The sequence below is a fragment of the Cebus imitator genome, unplaced genomic scaffold (genome assembly GCF_001604975.1).
Source record: "Cebus imitator isolate Cc_AM_T3 unplaced genomic scaffold, Cebus_imitator-1.0 Scaffold100, whole genome shotgun sequence".
NCBI lineage: Eukaryota > Metazoa > Chordata > Mammalia > Primates > Cebidae > Cebus > Cebus imitator.
Window position 1 is genome coordinate 3,162,737 of NW_016107415.1, and position 20,427 is coordinate 3,183,163.

Consider the following 20,427-nt stretch of genomic DNA (forward strand, 5'->3'; position numbering starts at 1 on the left):
AGCTTCTGGGAGACAGGAATATTTGCATGCTTTGTTCATTGCTTTATCATCAGTGCTCAGAAGAATGCCTAATGCATAGTAGGGACTAATTTTAAAAAATGGTATGAATGACTGAATAGTTCTTAATCTTTTCTAATTTCCAGACCTGTGGGCTATTTAAAAATTTGATGAAATTGATGAAAACTTTTTTTAGAGAAAAGTTATACCCACATAATTTGTACTAAAACTCTAAAGCTAATATATCCCTTAAATTTTTCCAGGGACATTTACCACACTCAAGAACTCCTGATTAATCATGGGTGGCTCGGAGGAAGGAACTAAGTATAAAGCCAAACTCTACTATTGTCTGTTGGTTGATTGCTACTGCTTAAATCATGCTGGCCTGCATATTGAGGATAAACGGCACAAGGAGAAAATAAATTTACCATTTTCTTGCAATTATTTATAAGAAAAATAAAACAGGAACTCATTTCTAATCACAATTTTTTTTTTGAACCAGTTAACCGAACTACAGGAATTAAGATCTGTTTATTTTGTTTGAGGACTTAGTTTTGCTAGCAAAATTTTACAAGGGTGAAAATTAATTTTGACCTCTTTAGTATTAGGCCATTCCTGCATTGCTATAAAGAAACACCTGTGAGCGGGTAATTTATAGGAAAAGAGGCTTACTTGGCTCATGGTTCTGCAGGCTGTACAGGAAGCATGGCTCTGGCTTCAGCCTCTGGGAAGGCCCTAGGAAGATTTTACTCATTGTGGAAGGTGAGCTGGGAGGCAGCAAGAGTAAGAGAGTGCCCGGGGAGAGGTGCCACACACTTTTAAATGACCAGATCTCATGCAAACTCAGAGTGAGATCTCACTTACCACAATGGGGATGGCCCAAGCCATTCATGGAGGATCTGCCTTCATGAACCAACTACCTTCCACCAGGTCTATCCTCCAACACTGGGGATTACAATTCAACGTGAAATTGGCGTGAGAGGGCAGGGTGGACAAATATCCAAATTATAACACCTTTGTAGCTTCTGCTCATACTCCTCAAGTTCTTCCATTTCCCTTTCTCTCAGCATCGGAGTGCCTGATTTTATTCAGATGGGGTTCAATTTGATCATGATGGATTTCCAAAGCTCCCCTTCTCTATTCCCATAGTATTTATGTATACGTCACAAACCTTAAAAGGGAAATGCCTACAGGATCATGTTTGAAAGAGGTTTATATAAACATCTAAGAATGAAATTATTTTAATTTCTGCCTTTCCAATTTAAAATTCTGTACTCATCCCCTAAGTAGGTACCCCTATGTGTTCAACAAAATGGCACATTTATTGCTGAGAAGTTCTAAGACAGCAGAATTTTGCCCTCAGCACTTCTTAAGGAAAATGGCCTCCGTGAATTAAGGATTTATGGGTGACCATGCTTCCGCTACAAAGGTTTGAAGATCTGGACTTGCATGCTGGGATCCTGGCTTGATTAAAGGCTGCAGAGAAGCTGATACAGTAAATAGTCTTTGCTATCGGTGGACTCATATTTCCTGCTAGAGATAAACCAAGCTTTGTGCTATAAAGCAATCAGCGAACACCACAGTGGCTGATTCAGCACTCTGCCCCTACTAGGCTGGCACCTACTGTTAGAAATGGCTTCAAAATCATAAATGTTCACTTCGGAGTTATGGGACACGGGGATGAGTTGAATCTATTCCTTCATGCGAACTTTTGGTCACTTTCCCCACATTACGCTAAAAAACAACCTTCTATGGTTTTATTTCTCTGAGTCCTCATTGATGCCATTTAACAGGAAATTCAGCTAAAGCCCCAAGACAAGTATACAGATTTCTTAGAAAACTTGCTTTGCGCTGGTTTAGCAGAGGGAGTGCTTGTATTTTACATACGTGCCCACAAATGTCATCACCAGGGGAGAGAAGCAGTCGTGTGAACAATTCAACCTAATTCATTTATATTTGATTTTGAAATGCACAGTGTGCCTTAGATTCTCAGTAAGTTTTCATGGGGGCGGAAGGGCTAATACTAAGAAAAGCATGTGTTCTTTGAGCTCTTATTGCATAATGGAAGTAAGCAACAAACTGTATCTGACATGCCAGGTGCACACTCAGCTGTTGACACTGGATTAGAGGTTGCCACTCAAAGTGTAGCTCTAGAATAGTAGCATCAACATACCCTAGAAGCTTTTGAAAGGCAGTTTCTGCTGTCCACACCCAGTGAATCAGGATCTTTATTTTAACAAGATCCCCAGCTGATTTATTTGCATAATATCTTTTCTTTCAGAAGAGTTTTTTAAAGCCCTGGTTCTCAAACATGGCTGTGCATTGTGATCACCTGGGGGAGTTTTTAAAACACTGATTGACACCTGGGTCCTCATGTCAGCGTGCCTGATTTTATTGATATAAGATTCAGTTTGATCACGATGCGTTTCCAAAGCTCCCAGGTGGTTGTAAAATGCAGCAGAGTTTGAGAACATCTAGTTTAGAGCAGAACCAGAATGCATCTCGGGCACACGTGAAATGGTTAAGAGCTGACAATTTCTGAAACAGACTTTCAGTTCATTACCTGGCATTCTACCAGCCACAAATTTTTATTTTTGTTTTATCTGCTCATATGTTAGCTGTCTTCTTAATCACCAAAGACAAGTAAGTTATCTCTTTAGCTTATCACTTTTTCTATTTTATCTGCTTATTTGAAAATGATAGATAGCTTTGGTTTATATGGTTATTCTAGACCAGTCAAAAGATTTGCTTAATTGACTCTAATTTTCTAATATGTTTTTAGAGGGAAGAGCATGGTCTAAAGACTGTCATTTAAAGATCTTACCAATGCTATGCAGTAGTTATTCCTATTTATCTTAAAGAAGCAAAAGCTGGGATTTCAAAAATTTAAATAACTGCCTAAATTGTGCAGCTGGTCGTTGGAGAAGCGAAAGGTTGAATCTGGCATTTGAAAAGGCTTTATCTGATTCTTAAAGCCTACGCTTTTCTTTTCCTCCATGCTGTTTCTGGAAAAACTAGCTGTGTATCATTAAGAGCAACTTCAAAAAGACCAATTCTGGTTTATTTTTGTGTAACCTTAAACAGTGTATGCGTAAAATGTGTAGCTTTTTGAAATTTTGTGTAAGCCAGTCCACTAACCATCACTGAGTAAACGTAGTATATGCCCTTAGGTTCTGATTTAAAATAACAACAAACAGACAAAGAAGTTAGGGGAATTGAAAGTGGTTGAAAAGCACAAGGTCTTGAGATGTTTGTTAGGTACCCTGGGTAGAGTAGCTTCGAAGAATTTTCAAGAGGTGGACACTTCACTAAGAGCTGCTGCTCTAGTCAGACTGGAAGGAAGCAATAGAGGAAAGACAAGTTTTAGAAGAAAGGAAAAAGCACTACTATCAGAAATACTAAAAGGTTATTTGAGATTATGTATAGGAGCAGATGGTACAATGTAAAGGACAAATGGATTAACTTGCTGGGAATTTTTGGTGTCCACTTCATAACCAACCATAAAAGGCACTTAACAAAGCAGAGACTTTGTTAAATGATAGCTTCCAGAACATGCCATCTGTGGTCCCTGCCTGTTCCCGTTGCCTGATGAAGACTGGAATTGTTCTGTCTAAAAAAGCAGATTCTTTCATCTGGTGGTTTTCATATCCTTGTGAATTCTTTTCTGAGATTGAATTTGTGTATATCTGAGAAGGACCTTGGCTTGTAAACCCTTTTTCTACCAGTGGCTTCATGTTTCTCCATAGCCTCACACTGAGATTGCTAGCAAAAAGGCAGCTTTGTTGATTTGTTTGTTTACTGGGGATGGGTATATTCTGGCATCATAAAACTTCATACCGAAACCCTAGGGAAGCCAGAAAGGAGACCCTGGTAGGAGACTTCTGGCCCCATGTTCTGATTACCATTTCCTCTTACAATCACCACGTTTCTGTGGAATGCATAGCAGCAGATCTTCCTACCTTCCTATTTTTCCTGTTTCCCAGGTCTCCCTTCAATTTGTCTTAATTTCTCTAACTTCCACTGCCTCCCACTTTGTCTTCACTGGTATCTTGTTATATACCTAGATTCTACCCTTTTTCCTGTTCATTTTAATTAATTAAATTAATTAAATAGATGGAGTCTTGCTATGTTGCTTAAGCTGGTCTCGAACTCTCGGGCTCGAGCCACCCTCCTGCCTTGGCCCCTGGAGTTACTGGTATTCAGGCATGAGCCACCGTGCCCGGCTCTCCTATTCATTTTTTCTTCTCTCATCTTTTCCCCTTTGAATTACCACTCTCCTCCATTATCTTTTTTGATTAAGAAGTTTTCTTTCAACTTATTTGGAATTGTGATGACTAGCCCAGAAGCAAAATTGAAGCTGATTTTTAATAGTATCTATTTATTAAAGATTTTCTAAAATATTTCATTAACAGCAACAATAAATTCCAGGAGGATATTTAAAATACAACGGAGTATGAATGGATCTTCAATTCTGTAGAAACATCATTTAAATATAAATATAACTGCAGAGCAAGAGAAAGTATTCCTTAAATTATCGTGCTTCACAACTAGGAGTGTGCTTTTGGTATTTTTGAGTGGATATATTTTCAGTATGAGGGACTACTGGGCTTTTACAGAAAGTTTGGAATTCTTGGCCCTGACCACTAAATTCCCATAGTGCCAATTGTGTCATTTGACAGTCAAGGACATTTACACAGATTTCCAGATGAAATGGTAAGGTTTATTTTATTGTAGCATTCTTATTTTCTATGTTAAAACTAAAATAGTTTCTTTAAAGCTGTACCATCATTTAGATGGATGCCCCCTAATCATTTGTTCAGATTTTGTATGCTTACTGCAAAATAATTATACAGATATGTCAATGCTGAAGATCAAGTGCCACACAGTTGCTACAAAAGTGGCACATAGAACATTCATCATTCTATTTAAAAGCAAAGGAATTTCTCCTGATTACATGAATGCTATCTTCCTATCCCTTGATTGAACCTCTCCAAGCAAGACTAAGAGTCCATACCTTGCAGTAATTTGTAATGTGAAAAAATATTTTTCTACCTAGGATCTTAATGAAAATTAAAGAAGTGAATGTGGTAAAGCACGTGGAGCCAATTTGAACTCTGGCATTGCCTTGATTATATCTGGAAGATAACTGCCTACCCACCTCCAGTGCCCCAATAACCATAGCTCAGTGACTGTTTTCATGAACTAAGGAATTTGAGATCCTCTGTTAATATTAACACCAGCCTCAAGCATGTCAAAAGTCTCCTAGATGTTTGAATGTAACACTTGCACTTTTCAAGACAGAGGACTTTAGTAAAAACTTTCATGTGGCAATAGTTTTGGAAACAACTTCAAATAAGGCATAATGCAGGGTTTAAGCTAACACTTTAGATAAACCTAAACCCTGAACTGAAGAAAGCAAATGAGTTTGATCATTATTCTTTCTTGTGATAAGCTCTAACCATAAATTATATGCATTTTGTTAGAACACTCCTACAACCATTGAGAACAGAATAAAAGAATAAAAAGAAACAGATTCCTACCATAGCGAGATTCAAGTTAAAAATGAAACACACACACACACACACACACACACTCCAGTTGCAAATGTGATTAAATATGATAAAAACGGGAGCCGAAAGTGACCTCTTTCCCCACATAGGGAGAGTGGTTCTTTGAACTAGAAAGCATTTTGTTGTCTGGTCAAATAGAGCCTAAATGCAATGCTTACCTATAGCCAGGGTGAGAACTCCATGCCTCCACCAGGTCGGTTTATTATTCCCTGCTGTGTCTGGGTTGCAGAAGAGAATAAAGCCTCTTACTTCTATGAGATGAGTCAACCTGCAGTTCACAGTGGCCACATTCCTGGGAAAATAACTTGTCAGGAGAAATGATTAAAGAAGACCATGTTTGACTTCAATGCTGCCCGATTGGTGAATTATATTTTTAGAGCAATCAGTTTAAATCCTACAGATTGAAATTGTGCTGCTCGCTAACTGCCTGGGTGATTTGGCATGAAATTTAATTTGCTTTAACATGCATGGGGGGTAAGCAGAGGGGCGTTAATTTCACATTTGAGAGTTGCTGCAGTACTTTGAAAATAACTAAAATCGTGGCATAATACTTTGCTTTAATTTTTCTTCTTCAAAACAGGCATGATGCTCTGGCTAAACTCAGTACTTTAGTAGGCCAGTTTGGACTGCATTTATCTTTTTTCTCTGATTCTCATTCTTTCTCATTTTAATGTTAATATTAAGTGAGCACGTACCATATGCTAGGCACTTACTTAGTTGATCATCTAGTCAACATTCAGTACATTAATCACTCAATTTTATAGTTGGGGAAAGTTGACAACTACTGACCCTTTCCAGACATTTCCTCTCCTTGCAGGGGCATAGGGGAAGCTCCTCTAAGAGGGTGCTACGTTTTTGTTCTTTCATGTCTGTCTTCCCAGAGTGGAACCCTGATTCACCTTCAGTGTGCCCATTGCAAGAAAGAATTTTGGAATCAAGGGTCATGTTTTTAATATTCTTCTATGTAGAAATCCAGCTTTCAAGTAATATAAGTTAGTCCTCAAAATCATTTCATTTTAAACCTATTTCTCTGATATGAATAAGTCAAGGCTGAGCTAATCTGAAAAATCTGCATGCTGATAATAATAACAACAATAATAAAAATAATAATAAAGTGCTCCCAGTGAATCAATGTCTTGAACCTGCCTAGAGAGCTGAGACCTATAAATGAGCCATTTTTTTTATTGCCTGAGGCTAATGTAATGGATATTGAAAATGCCTTACTACTCTGTCATGTAATCTGTATGTCCCCAACTGATATTTCCACTGGTCAAGGTTCATATTACATGTAAACTCAACTATATTTTGTGATTAGAAAGCTAGTGGGAGTCATTGATTCATGCAATGAGTCTAATGACAACTGTACTTTTTTAGGTAAATGTTATGACAGGACACTCCATCAGCAATAAGAAGTCCTTCACTGGGATCTTTTAGTATATGCTTTGCTTCTAAGAATTGTAAAGGGACGGTTGCTTGGTCCCCAAAAGATCCTTTCTTAGTTTGTCATTTTGCAAGTTTAGTGAATGCTGGCATGATTTATTATTTAATGGATTGCGGAAATATGCCATTTCTTGAAATGATACTCAATGAGTACTGTAAAAGATCTCAGGAGAACTATGTGCTTCATCTAATAAAGCTATTTATTTGAGTTTATTTTAAGACAAATGTATCTTCAGTTGATTCCATTGCATGGAATACCAGGCAATGAAAATATTTTTAACTTCTTCCTGACAGTATATGGTCCCCCACTGTAATTTCCCACAAATTATGTCAGATCTAGAGGTTACTTTGAAAAAATATTGCCAAAAAATATGTTTCTTTTGGGGAAATAGGTTTATTACATCGATTAGGACAGTACATGTATCAGTGCTTGAGAAGACAAAATCTAAATGAGTGTTCAGGAGGTTTAGATGTGAGTATGCCTTCCCCAAGAAACCTAGTACATCTTGTTCCACCAAAATGCTCAGGTCCTCGAGCATCTTTATCATGGCCAGAGCTATCTTGCTCATCAATCATTAGCATTTCCCCTCCATTTAGACATAGATTTAGATTCTCCATTTAGATTCTCAGGCCGCTGATAAATAGCAAGGTAGGTGGCTGGGCATGGTGGCTCATGCCTATAATCTCAGCACTTAGGGAGGCCGCGGTGGGTGGATCACGAGATCAGGAGTTTGAAACCAGTCTGACCAACATCATGAAACCCCATCTCCACTAAAAATACAAGAGTGAGCTGGGCGTGGTGGTGTGCATCTGTAATCCCAGCTACTCAGGAGGCTGAGGCAGGAGAATGGCTTGAACCCGGGAGGCGGAGGTTGTTGTGAGCCAAGATCATGCCATTGCACTCCTGCCTGGGCAACAGAGCAAGACTCTGTCTCAAAAAAAATAGCAAAGTAGGTACTAGGGATGTGAAAGGAGGTAATTTTCAAGCAATAAGGGACACAATTCTGCCATGACAATATAAGAATGAATGAAACAGCCCAAGAACTACTACCATTTTCTATCTTAAAGGACTTATATGGTAGCTTGGGATAAGTACGATGAAATTGTCTTCTCTTGTCAAATAATGGACATACCACTCAGGTTGGAATCTTGTTAACTATTCTCTCCTTTCTGCTAGAACCTATAATATATTGAGCTACCGTATGTCCAATTGCGTTGAATACATTTAAATTTTAAAAATATCTATAACCCAAAAATTACATGTCCCTTAATTGAAGCTCTTTATTCCTTTATGGCACTGTGAGAATCATTCTGAACAAATAGGAGACAGATGTTCTAGACCTACCTCTGCCTCTAACACATTTACCACATGAGCTCATAACAGAGCATCTATATCATTACAAAACAGTGATTTTGCACCACTTCCAGTTTTTGCACTGAGCCGTTGCCAAGATCGAATGAGATAACCCAGGTGAAAGTGCTTTATAAACTCTAATGGCATTATGCTTTGAAAATGTGACATTATTTAGTGCCCTGGAGCAGCAAGGTACTAAATAATATCTTAGTGGCTTGAATTAATACAGCTGCCAAAAGAGCCTAATTTAGGAAATTGCTTAAATGTGAAACAACCTTATTCCGCATGCATTGTTCACTGACACAGGCTCTCCGTGCTCCGGGTTTCAGGAGGTAATCTCAATACTATTGAAGGAGAGGGGTGGTTGCCAGGGCAAATAAAGGCAAATGAGAGAACCGGAGTTTGCGCCTGAGAATTTGGTTAAAGCAGTCAACCACTCACAACTGAGCCTCTTTCTTCTGAACTCGCTTCTTCTTAACCTTCAACTAATGAGCCCCTTGTACTTCTTCAGTTGTGGCACGCTAACTTCAGGAGTACTCCTATCTAAACACTTTATTGAAAGAAACAAATACAAAATTAAAATGTCATCACTGGAGAATATCAGGGGATTGAACTCTAGAAGGGAGTGCGTATGTAGGAGGGAGTTGGTGGGTGAAGATGGGAAGATATACTACAGAGGAGAGGAGGGGGGCGGATGTAATGAAGGTGCTTGACTTGAAAAGGTTTTTTGTCCAATGCCATCATAACCAAATCACTCACCCACTGGAAGTGTAACTAGAAAAGCTCATGAGTCATATGGCCTCCGTTTTCCCTGTGGAAAACAGAGTGCATCTTTCGGGTAGTGTGGATTTCTGGAGACAGAATTTTGAGGGGACCGAGGTACACGTAAACACAGAATCACCAGTGCTGTGAGGATTATGAAAGCAAATGGGATAAGGAGTTTTGAGGGAGTTTTAGAAGAGAAGTCTTAGGGAGGATAGCATTTCTGTAGTTCAAATATTTGAATACATGCCTTGATCATGTGCCGAATGATAGGGACATATATTTCCAATAAAGCATATGGAAGATTTTTTTTTTCTTATAAATAGAGTTGTACTCTGGAAGTGGTGAAGTCTAGATCAGTGTTTCTCAAACTCAGGTGCTAAAGCTGCTGGTCTGGGCCCATACTCTGGCAGTAAGGGTCTGGATAACCCATGCTACTCACTACAGGGCTTCAGTTGTATGCCAGGAGACCTGCTGCCAGGGGTGTTTGGTAAGGGACTGCTGCTCCAGATGAGAAGTTGGGGTGTTTCTTTTACCTCCAAACCACTCTAATACCTTGTACAGGGAGCACGCTTAGTGGTAGGATTCATGGTGTTTGTCTGCCTCCCAATGTCCAGGGCACTGATGTGGGGAGGGTAAGGGGTAGTTTATCACATGAAAAAGCCACTGCCAGTTTCTGTGTTAGTCAGGGTCCATTTGGTAATGAGCCTTCCTAATTGTAGGAGACATCTTTATATGCCTACCACATATCCATTCTCTCTTTTTTTCCTTAGTAATATCACTGTCCAGACTGGCAATATTCTCAGCTAAAAAGCAAAAATGTTGACTCTACAGACTCTCCTCCTGCTAGGAGAAGCCACATGGCATAGTTCTGGCCAATGAGATGTAAGCAGAGGCTGTCTAGGACAAACTGTTTTCTGATAAAAGTCTGCATGCTCCTTTTGCTCTTCTCTTTTCTCTGTCTTGCCTGGAATTTGGGCATAATGTCTGGAGGCTCAGCAATTCTTTTGCAATGATGAGGATGAGAGTTGCATTCTGAGGATGATGGAGATCCAAACTCAACTCCTTTGGGTCACTGTATGAGCCCTATTAGTCTTCTGAACAAATTCCTGCTATGTAAGAACAATAAACATTATACTTATTAAGCTACTTTTTACTGGGTTTTGGCTAACATGCTGTCAGACATAGTCCTCACTGATATTCCAGTGATCATCATGCCTCAAGCAAGCAACCTTTATCGCTTTAGTTTTAGGGAAATGCCGTTTCTCATCAGCGAAGATGCTCCGGTATATATGATTAACTTTTCTTTTTTTGTTACCATTGGACAAATTTTTCTTTCTTTTTTGAACTCTTATGTAATTTTAAAAGTCTTGTTTTCCATGAACATTAAACTAGCACTAGCATTTTTATTTAGGTAGAACGATTTTTACTGTCCAGAGGTTAAATTAATGATACCCCCCAAAAGTAGTCGCCTTCCACAGTCTATATTGCTGGGTAAATAGCACAGCCACATTGTTCACTTTGTTTTATCCAAAAAGATTCCATTTCTTAGCCTGTCCATTTCACTCTTGAAAATAATCACTGTCCTCCCGCTGGGTCCCTCTTTATCCTTGGCAACTGTTATGTCAATTACATAATGGTTTGGCCCTTTTTGGCTTTTGTTTCACTTTGTTTCTTTTCTCTCTCTGCAGAATAGCCTGCAGAGCAATAAGATAGGAAACATGCCCGCTGGGTCTGATTTTCTTCTCGAAAATAGCTTTGACCAATGGTTAGTGATAAAAGAAGTTGGCTCTCTATAGAAGCCAAAAGCCAGGTAAGTGGGTTTAACCTCACATTGGTGCAAAGGTGACTAATGGACAGAAAATGGAATCTGTGTTTGCTTTGAACATTAACAGGGGCAGCAAGACATGGTAAAAACATCATTATACCTAGAGGGAGGTCGTCAAGATTCCAGACTGCCGATTCCAACTGTGAATCCTGAAATTTCTTAGCCTCTCTGGACCTCAGTTATAAAATGAGTGGTCTCCAAGATTTCTCCCAGCCCAAACACCCTGAGCTATTCTCATGCAATAATAAACATTTGTTGTGTACCCATAATGGGCCAGGCACTGTCCCAGCGGTGGAGATGTGGGGATGAGCCATACAGAGAGAAGAAACCAAGGTTTGAGTGTGCAGAAATGGGAGAGAACAGAAGGAAGAACTATCATGGGAAAAAAGATGAATGGGGGGAAATAGAAACAGTAATGAAAATGTACCTGGCCATTTTAATGGCCAGCATCATTGCAGCCATCATTAATCTCACCATCCACAGCTCCCACATATTTTTGTTGATACCATTCATTCAACACTTATCAGTCAGCTGTCTTAGGAAATCTCTTTGGGGGCATATTTCTCGTCTCTTGACTAGTTTGAAAGCATGGAGAGGCCAGGTAATTGTGTATGGCTGAATCAAAATACTTTTTGGTATTAAGTATAAAATAAACCAGACAAGTGCTATGGATCTCCTCAAAAGGCTGGAGACATAACAAGAAGTCATAGAAAGTATTTAATATTTATGGATTGAATTTAACTCCGTGGAAGGTAGAAAGGTGGGTAGGAGAGTTAACTTCAGGCAGACTAACCACTCATAATCAAGCACAAACTGAAAGTCATATGCACCCCTTGAGGACTGCTTAAATTATAGCAAAGAAAAAAGGTCAGTGAATAACTATGATAGAAAACAGTAGTTTTCATTTAATTAGTCCCTGGTATCCGCTCATCACCACAGATTCCTGAAGGCTCACCTTTTTGAATGCCTTGCCAGGAGGTATTCGAAGCAGTTCTTTTTAAATTTTTTTTTTTTTTTGTAAAAAAGGAAGGAAAATAGTCAAAAGGGAAAGGAAAAGGATGAAAAAAGGTGGCCTGGTGTTCTGTAGATGTATTTCAGCAATCTCATATTCTATCTGTATTTGGTATTTATGTTCACGGTGCCCTCTCCTTTTGCACATTTCCGGAGGGCAGGAAGTCTTTTCGATATCCTCATCTCTGACCATGCCTATCACAGAGCTAGGCGCAAAACAGATGCCTCTATAGACAGACTGAATTGACAGATAGATGGAGCCACTTCTTCTGTGCTCCCGGATTCCATGCCGAACCAGTGATGTGGTGGTAGAATATAGGAAAAAGGAGGATCTTGTCAGTATCTTGTTAGTTCTTGATGCCTGCGTGCTAAAGACAGAAGAATCACTATGCCTCTTCTAGTCAAAACCACCTATTTGGCACTCGAGCACTGATAATAAAGGCAGGGTCAGGCTTCCTCCTTTCAAGGACTTGGACAAATTTATAACCTGTTTGATTCACGTAGATAATACCATCAAATCCTTACCTTCATAGATTGTCAACAGCTACTGCCGAACCCAGAACTGTGCTAAGAGAAGCCATCTCTAAAACTGACTTTCTTCTAGACACTTGGTAATACAGGGTGCTCTTAGAACACGGAGGGTAGAGGTTGTACTTATCTTTACATGTGACAGTCAAAGATAAATACAAATCGGGTTGCCTAACTTCTAGTCTGCATGAAGACAGCCTCTGTGGGGGCAGACACTATCTCCTTCCTGTTCATTCCTTAGCTTTGTGAACTGGGAAACATCTATAGCCTTTTTGTACCCCACTTTTGTCATCCAGAAAGTGAGGATACTATGAATACCTATCCACAGGAGCGATGTGAAAAGAAATTCAGTTAATGCTTACTTACAAAGTCCTTAGGACAGTGCCTGGCAAAGAGTAAGCCTTCAATAGTCATTAACCATTGCTTACTAGAGTTTTAGGTTTGCAGAGTGTCTGGCATGTAATAGATATCAAAATATTTTTGCTAAATAAATGTATGAATGAGGTCTATGTCAGTAGTAGTCTATTTAGTCTATTTTTTTTTTTTTGAGACTGAGTTATGCTCTTGTCACTCAGGCTGGAGTGCAATGGCGCGATCTCTGCCCACTGCAAGTTCTGCCTCCTAGGTTCAAGTAATTCTCCTGCCTCACGCTCCTGAGTAGCTGGGATTACAAGTGCCTGCCACCATGGCTGGCTAATTTTTGTAATTTTAGTAGAGACAGGGTTTCACCATGTTGGTCAGGCTGGTCTCAAACTCCTGACCCCTCAGGTGATCCAGCCGCCGTGGCCTCCCAAAGTGTTGGGATTACAGGTGTGAGCCACAGTGCCTGGCCAGTATTCGACTTTTATGTTTAGCTTGTGCATCCTTAAATAAATTTTGAAAAAGTATGTATTTCTTCATATATCTTTCAGTAGATATATAAAATATTATATCCCAAGTCTAACCGGTTGCAAAGGATGCACTTTCTAGTATATTGTATATGTTAACATTGTAAAATAAAACTCTTACATAACTCTTTTAAAATGTAACTAATGAAACAAAAATATCACTGTCATCCATTAAAAAAAATTAAGAGTTTCTTTATAACATTTTCAAGTATTGCTTCATTTTTTTTCCTTTTGGCATTGGGGTTCCCTTTCTATCTTATCACAAAAGTTTACACGAAAGCAATCTATTTTTAGACTTCAACATTTTTATTGCTTTTTAACTCCATTACTCTAGGCTCACTAATTAAAAAAGAAAAAATACCTTCTTGCCTGCTGAGTGTGGTACCTCACGCCTGTAATCTCCAGCACTTCGGGAGGCTGAGGCAGGAGTATCACTTGAGCTCAGGAGTTCAAGACCAGCCTGGGCAGTATGGCAGGACCCTGTCTCCAAAATCGATATCAATCAATCCTTCTATCCATATTAAATTGGATTGATATCATTATTAAAGATATAGTGACCATATGTGTTTAAGTGAATTTTAGGACTCTATTTGGTTCTCTTGAGTTTTTTGTCTATATTTATGCCAATGATACACACAGTCTGTTATGGTTTGGATCTATATCCCCACCCAAACTCATGTTGGGTTGTAATCCCCAGCGCTGGAAGTGAGTCTGGTGGGAAGTGATTGCATCATGGGGATAGATCCTTCATGAATGGGATTAGCACCATCCCTTTGGTGCTGTTCTCATGATAGAGTTCATATGTGATCTAGTTGTTTAAAAGTGTATAGCATCTCCCCCGCTTCCTTCTGCTCTGGCCATGTAAGATGTGCCTGCTTCCCCTTTACCTTCCACAATAATTGTGGTCTCCTGGGGCCTCCCCAGAAGCAGATGCTACTATGCTTCCTCTACAGCCTATGGAGCCGTGAGCCAATTAAACCTCTTTTCTTTATAAATTACCCAGTCACAGGTATTTCTTTATAACAGTGCAAGAATAGACAAATACACTGTCTTAATTATTATAGCTTTTTATTAAGTTATGAAATCTGATGGAGTAAATCTTTTAAGTTTTCTTCAGCATAATCTTGACTCTTCTTTTTTCTGTATTTCCATATAAATTTAGAATCAGATTGCCAATTTCTACCAAAAACACAAGCTATTGTGATTTTGATTGGAATGACATTCAGTCTGTCAGTAAATTTGGGGATAACGAACATCTTAATGAAATTGAATTTTCTTATTACCATTATATATTTCTCCATTATTTGCATCTTTAATTCCTTTCAGCAAAGTTTTATAATTTCTAATGTAGTGGTCTTAAACGCCTCTCACTAAATTTATTCCTAATTATTTTATTGTTTTGAAGTGATTGGAAAAGGTAGTGAAACAAAATATTTAAATTGATACTTAACTTTTTCTGATGAACCTTAAGTTTATATATGCTGAAAAGTTCATTGTGCATTGAGTTATGTCTATGGTAGGTAATACACAACTGATCAAAACCATTAATTTTGATGGATAATTTTGACGCAAAGTGTATTTTTTGAAAATATATATTATAGAGAGGTGGAGGTGGCTATTAGAGTACTTTGATTAAAATAATTGTGAAATTATCTCTTTTGGTAGTACTTGAGAGTTTTTGACACCTCAGAGCAGTGTACTTTAGTAAGACATAGAATAGCTGAGAATTGTGCCTCTATTTTGTAAAATGAGAGAGTGGTAACTTCTACCACAGGAGCATCTCAGACTAATTTTAGATCAGGATACTAATGTAATTTGAGGATCTGGCAATTGTTTTTTTTAAAACTGTCTTGACAGTGTAATCTATGATTAGTCCCTGCATATGTTTAGGGGTTGCATGTAAATGCCCCGGTTATATACATGCTCTTAAGATAAACAATAACGAGTCCTCTAGTGGGAGGACTTGACAGCACCATTTGTCACACACAGTTCAACTTGAATTCAGTTGGTAATTAGGGTGACCATCTGTTTTAGCTAACTGGCCTTATCTCAAGGAAAAATAAACTCTTATCTTTATGACATGAGGCAGTTTTGCAACTTGGAGAAAGGGAAGGGATGAAGGTAGGTTCCTACCCCTGCCACGGAAGTGGTTGATGAGGATGCTCTCTTCCTTGATTACATTTCAAAGAGATGGTTTTCAGGTCCTTGAGAAAGACACTCCTCAGTTGTAAGGCTGGCATGAGGCTTATTTAACTTTGAAAAAAGATTTACATACGTTTCAAAGAGACAGAAAAATAATTTACAAGTTTTCTAAAGCAAGAAAAAGGATTAGGGAGAGGTCTAGTCTCTATTTTCAACAGAGAGAATTATTATTTTTTTCTTTTTTGATTTGTGCTTTCCCTTACACATCTTAGGAAGCCATTCAATCTTCTTGAATCTTTTTCCTCATCTGTAAAAGGGGAGTAATAACACTCTTAACAATTATTTTACATCACACAGGGCCTAAGTAAAGTAACTGTGCAAAACTTACTTGTCATTTTAGATGCTGAAGTTACTAGAAATGAGATATCTTTACTGGTTAATACATGATCTAATATTTAAATGAAATCTAATGTTTGAGTGGAAACTTACGTTTTTAAAAGAGTCCCTCTCTACAAGGCCAACAATCTTTCTGAAGCAAAAATGTGTCAGTTCTGCATTTACCTGTTAGAGTTGAACATTTACTCTCTCTACATGTCTTACCCAAAAGAACCAGTTTTCTGTAAATTTTGTGTACCAATTTCTCTTGTTATCAGTGTTTTCTTGTTCCACTATATTGTTAACAATAAATGTTATGAACTCGGCATGGTGCTGCATACCTGTAATGCCAGCTGCTTGGGAGGCTGAGCTGGGAGGATCTCCTTAGCCCAGGAGTTTGAGGCTTAGGTTTGCTATGTATCAGGACTGTGAATTACCACTGCACCATGGCATTCTAGCTTGGGCATCATAACAAGACCCTGTCTCAAAAAAAAAAAAAAAAAGTCACAGTAAATTCAAGCTGTTCTAATTTACATTAATTAATTCATCTGGATATACTTATATTTTTCAGAAATTGTATTTTTACAAAGACATGTCCTAAATAATTATTTTGGTTTAAAAAATACTGCAAGGTATATTTTAATACAAAAAAATTAATGTAAGTACAAGAAATGAATTTAGCTGTGATGAAAAACAAGCACAGAGATAATTTTTCTTGGCAAATGCTTTTTAAAAACATTAAAAAGGAAAAAAAATGATGCCATTGCTTGAATTCAGAGGTACTTCAATTTGACATATTTGACATATCATGAGATAAAGTACAAGCAAAGCAAAAATAACTAAAAATAACTCCATGATAATGCTAAGTATAAGAATTAAACTGAAGATTGAAAGACTCAGAAATCTCAAGCATGCTACGGGATTTTACCAGCTCTCTGAAATAAAGCTGGGCTCAGTAAATGCTCCGTTGACTGAAACAGTAAGACTGGGCTTTGCTTTTCAGACATGGACTGATCACCTTGTTGGTGATGAATCATTGGTGAGGCCCTAATTACATGAACAATGTGTCAAATCAAAGTTCTCCTCCTCCGTTTGAATGAAGATTTCTGTACTTAGAATTGAGTCCTGCCACATTCTTATAATGGTGCGTGCACATGGATAGCAGGGATACACACCAATAAATTATGTGGCTAGTGTGATTCTGGAAATTACAATGCAAGTTAGAAATTATTCAGAAAGGAATAAAATATTTAAAAGCCCTGTTATAAATCTTAGCCAGGAAATAAATTTTCATGAGACCAGTGATTAACCCAATAGCAAAATGGAATTTATATCAACCATTCATTAATCCCATTTCCCTTCTCCCAACACCATTAATTAAGTGTCTGCTCAATTCCCATTCCTGTGCTACACTTGTGTCGCTTACCCAATTACAGCTAATTTCCTTGCATGCAACGGGAGTGGTAATAGCCTCTAACAGTTGTTGAAATGTGGTTCCTAGCGTTTACTGCAGTGTGTCATCCTTAAATATTCCCTAACATGTTTTCTAGTTCTGTTTCTAAAATCGAGTTTGTGTGGGGAGGACTGCGTTGAATACAGTAAGTGGGTGGTTTCCTTCCTTTCAGGTCCTCGGAGACCCTTATCTGGTTAAGTTTTGCCTCAGGAGAAAGCTGTACCACTGAGAGTGCTAAAAATAACTGTTCTCCTGTCTTGCTGTTTTGCCTATGATTCTCTTGGAGAAAAAGCTTTGGAAAATAAACTTTTGAAGGCGTGTTTTATAAATTGTGTCTACCTGATCACTTCTTCAGAGTTCAATAGGAAAGGTCAATTTTAAAATTAAAGCCTCTGACAAGATGTTCTTTTCTCTCTTCTCCTTTCCCTTTTTAAAACAGTTTACAAAAAAGGAGATGGTGAAGCCTGAAAATATTAAATATAAACTCTTTGCCTTATTTTAGTCATTCCCAAAATGATAAGTGTAATTTCGGTTTGTGTATTCTAAAAGTAAGTTTCCCATGGCCTTCTGTATTATTATTTGAGGGAAAGCAATATTTTGTTTTTTGATGGTGCCCCATTTGTCAGTGGCTCTTAATGATTTACTTGATTTAAGTACTTTGTATCTTCCCTCTGACATTCCCCACACTTTCCTTTCCTCACCCCGGATAATTGATGATCTGTAAATAAACACTTCAAGTCATTAGAGAAGCTCACTATTTAAAATAAGCCTGCAGAGAATCTTTTGTTAAGCAAATAAGCCTTTTAGAATAACAGCTGTTTCTTAAAGCAGAAAGTGTTTCATCTTGTCTAAGCAAGTGAAAGATTCCCTTGATATATGGCTGGGCTCTGGAGGGGAGAACAGGGAGGAAACTCGGGTTTATGATTAGTGATGGGGTTAAGTTCGATAGCAACAGTTCCATTTAGCGGCATTGGCTTAAGCGTGCTCCAACATACTGTAATCCAGTCATCTGTGGGGTTTAGCCTTCATGTAACATCACTTTTTTATTTTTATCTACATACCTGGGCTTTTGCCTCTTCCCTTTCCCCTGTAATTGGAAATGTCATCTCTTTGGGGTTGTTGTCACCATCTTTACCGTATCTATTCAAACATTAATCTCCATACATGAAATACTTCAAAGAAAACCTGTGCAATTCCAGTCAACTCAAATATCCAGTTGTTTCTAACATGAAATTCAAGGGACTGCTTCAAAGCCACCTGGAGAGCAGCTTTAGTTCCATTAAAGTGTGGGTAGTAGGCACCCACTCTTCCCTGTTGACATGCTGACAGTGTGGCGCTGAATAAAACACAACCCCTTAGCCTTTCACAGCTTATATTTTAAAGGTTGCAAAATAATCTTGTTTCGTCAAATCTGGCAATAGTTTTTTTTTTAATTATTTTTACATGATTTTTTAAAACTGTACTCCTCAAAATGAGTGGACGCATATAAGCTCGTTATATCTTTACATTTTAGCAAAAGCATTGTGTCTTTTGTCTACATCATGATAATTTGTGTTTTTTGGGAAAAAAATATCTGTTATGGTCCTCCTAGCATTTCTAATTTCTAAAATCATTTTGGCCTGTAGATACTTTTTAAAAAAGATGCTCTCTAAATACAAGGAACATAAGAAGATTGTGTAACTGCTTTCATAAATGAAAAACTCACACTTACCATTGTAATCTGAGAGGAAATAATGGTTTAATTAGTTTTTAGATAAAAAGATTTTTGCAATCAGACTGTGTTTGTAATGGCATTTATAAAACAATTTTCCCCTACAGTAACACTGTAATTAAGACTTTCGATGAAATTGTCAGAGGAGAAGTGTGCATTTTTCCCCCTGTGGTTTGCTGTTATGCTGGCCCCGTGGGGCCTGCTGCTCTCCTGCACCAGGCTTGCACTAATGCCCACTAATGCCCCGTAATTGTGTTTCACTTCCTCTAATTAAACTGACAGGGAACTCGAATTGCTGTCACTTACCTTACTGATAGGGAAGGTAATGGGATTAAATTGTGGCGATTCCTGCGCAGAACACTTAACCTCCCAAACAAATGCCCCCTTCAGGGAAGGTCTAAGGACTTCTGGGGTTCTGGTTTCACCTCTTGAGCAATGGAATATGTGAGTTAGAAAGGTCACAAAGAATATCTTCTTCAGAGGTGCGCTCCTCTGAACAGCAACTCCTGAAGATTTTAATGCCTATTACAGGAGTAAAACATTTCTGAGGCCCAGCAGAAGTTGGAAAAGCAGGGTTAATTAAGTCAGACAGATTTATTTATCACTGTCTGTGCCTTCGTACATGCATTGATTTCTTTTCTTAAAGGTGTGCTGTGGTCGTTGTGGTGGTGGTGTGTGTATGTGTGCATTTGGGTGTATAAAGTATTTCACAGGCACGTTTGCATATTTGAGAACTTTTTTTAAGGGGCAAATTCAAGGGCTGGTGTGTGCCCTACAGATCACCTTTTGAGATCAGCAGATGGAGCCAATGAATGGCACATGGTTATTTACGATAGGCTCTCCACATTGGTGGTAGTGCTGTGAATCCCCCAGATATTGGATCAGCTGTACTAAAAAATACCTCCTCAACTCCATTTCCTTGCCTCTTTTTTCTTACTCTGTTGCTGTCGGTGCAGTGTATCAAATCCCTCAGGCATATTGCTGTGAGCCCTGAATATCTGAGACAGGTCTCAGTTAATTTAGAAATTTTGTTTTGCCAAGGTCGAGGATGTACGGCTGTGACACCACCTCAGCAGGTCCTGATGACATGTACCCAAGGTGGTCAGGGCACAGCTTGATTTTATACATTTTAGGGAGACATGAGACATCAATCAATATATGACAGATGCACCTTGTTTCCATTGGTTCCATGCAGAAAAGTGGGACAACTGGAAGCGGAGGTGGGGGGGGCGCTTCCAAGTCACAGGTAGGTGAGAGACAAACGGTTGCTTTTTTTTTTTTTTTTTTTTTTGAGTTTCTGATTAGCTTTTCCAAAGGAGGCAATTAGATGTACATCTATCTCGATGAGCAGGGAGATGGCTTTGAATAG

The 20,427-nt window shown here is 38.5% G+C and overlaps 1 protein-coding gene across 8 annotated transcripts in view; it reads left to right on the plus strand.

Moving 5' to 3' along the window:
• CTNNA2 (catenin alpha 2) overlaps positions 1-20,427 on the plus strand; it is a 1,139,443-nt gene that overhangs the window by 829,940 nt on the left and 289,076 nt on the right. The window contains exon 1 of one of the 8 annotated variants that reach the window (XM_037741391.1): positions 10,874-10,936. The exons of the other annotated variants lie outside the window; for them this stretch is intronic. Coding sequence (XP_037597319.1) covers positions 10,889-10,936 — 48 coding nt within the window. The 5' untranslated portion in view covers positions 10,874-10,888. Of the gene's footprint in view, positions 1-10,873; positions 10,937-20,427 lie in introns of those variants that run through there. 8 annotated transcript variants of the gene reach the window in all.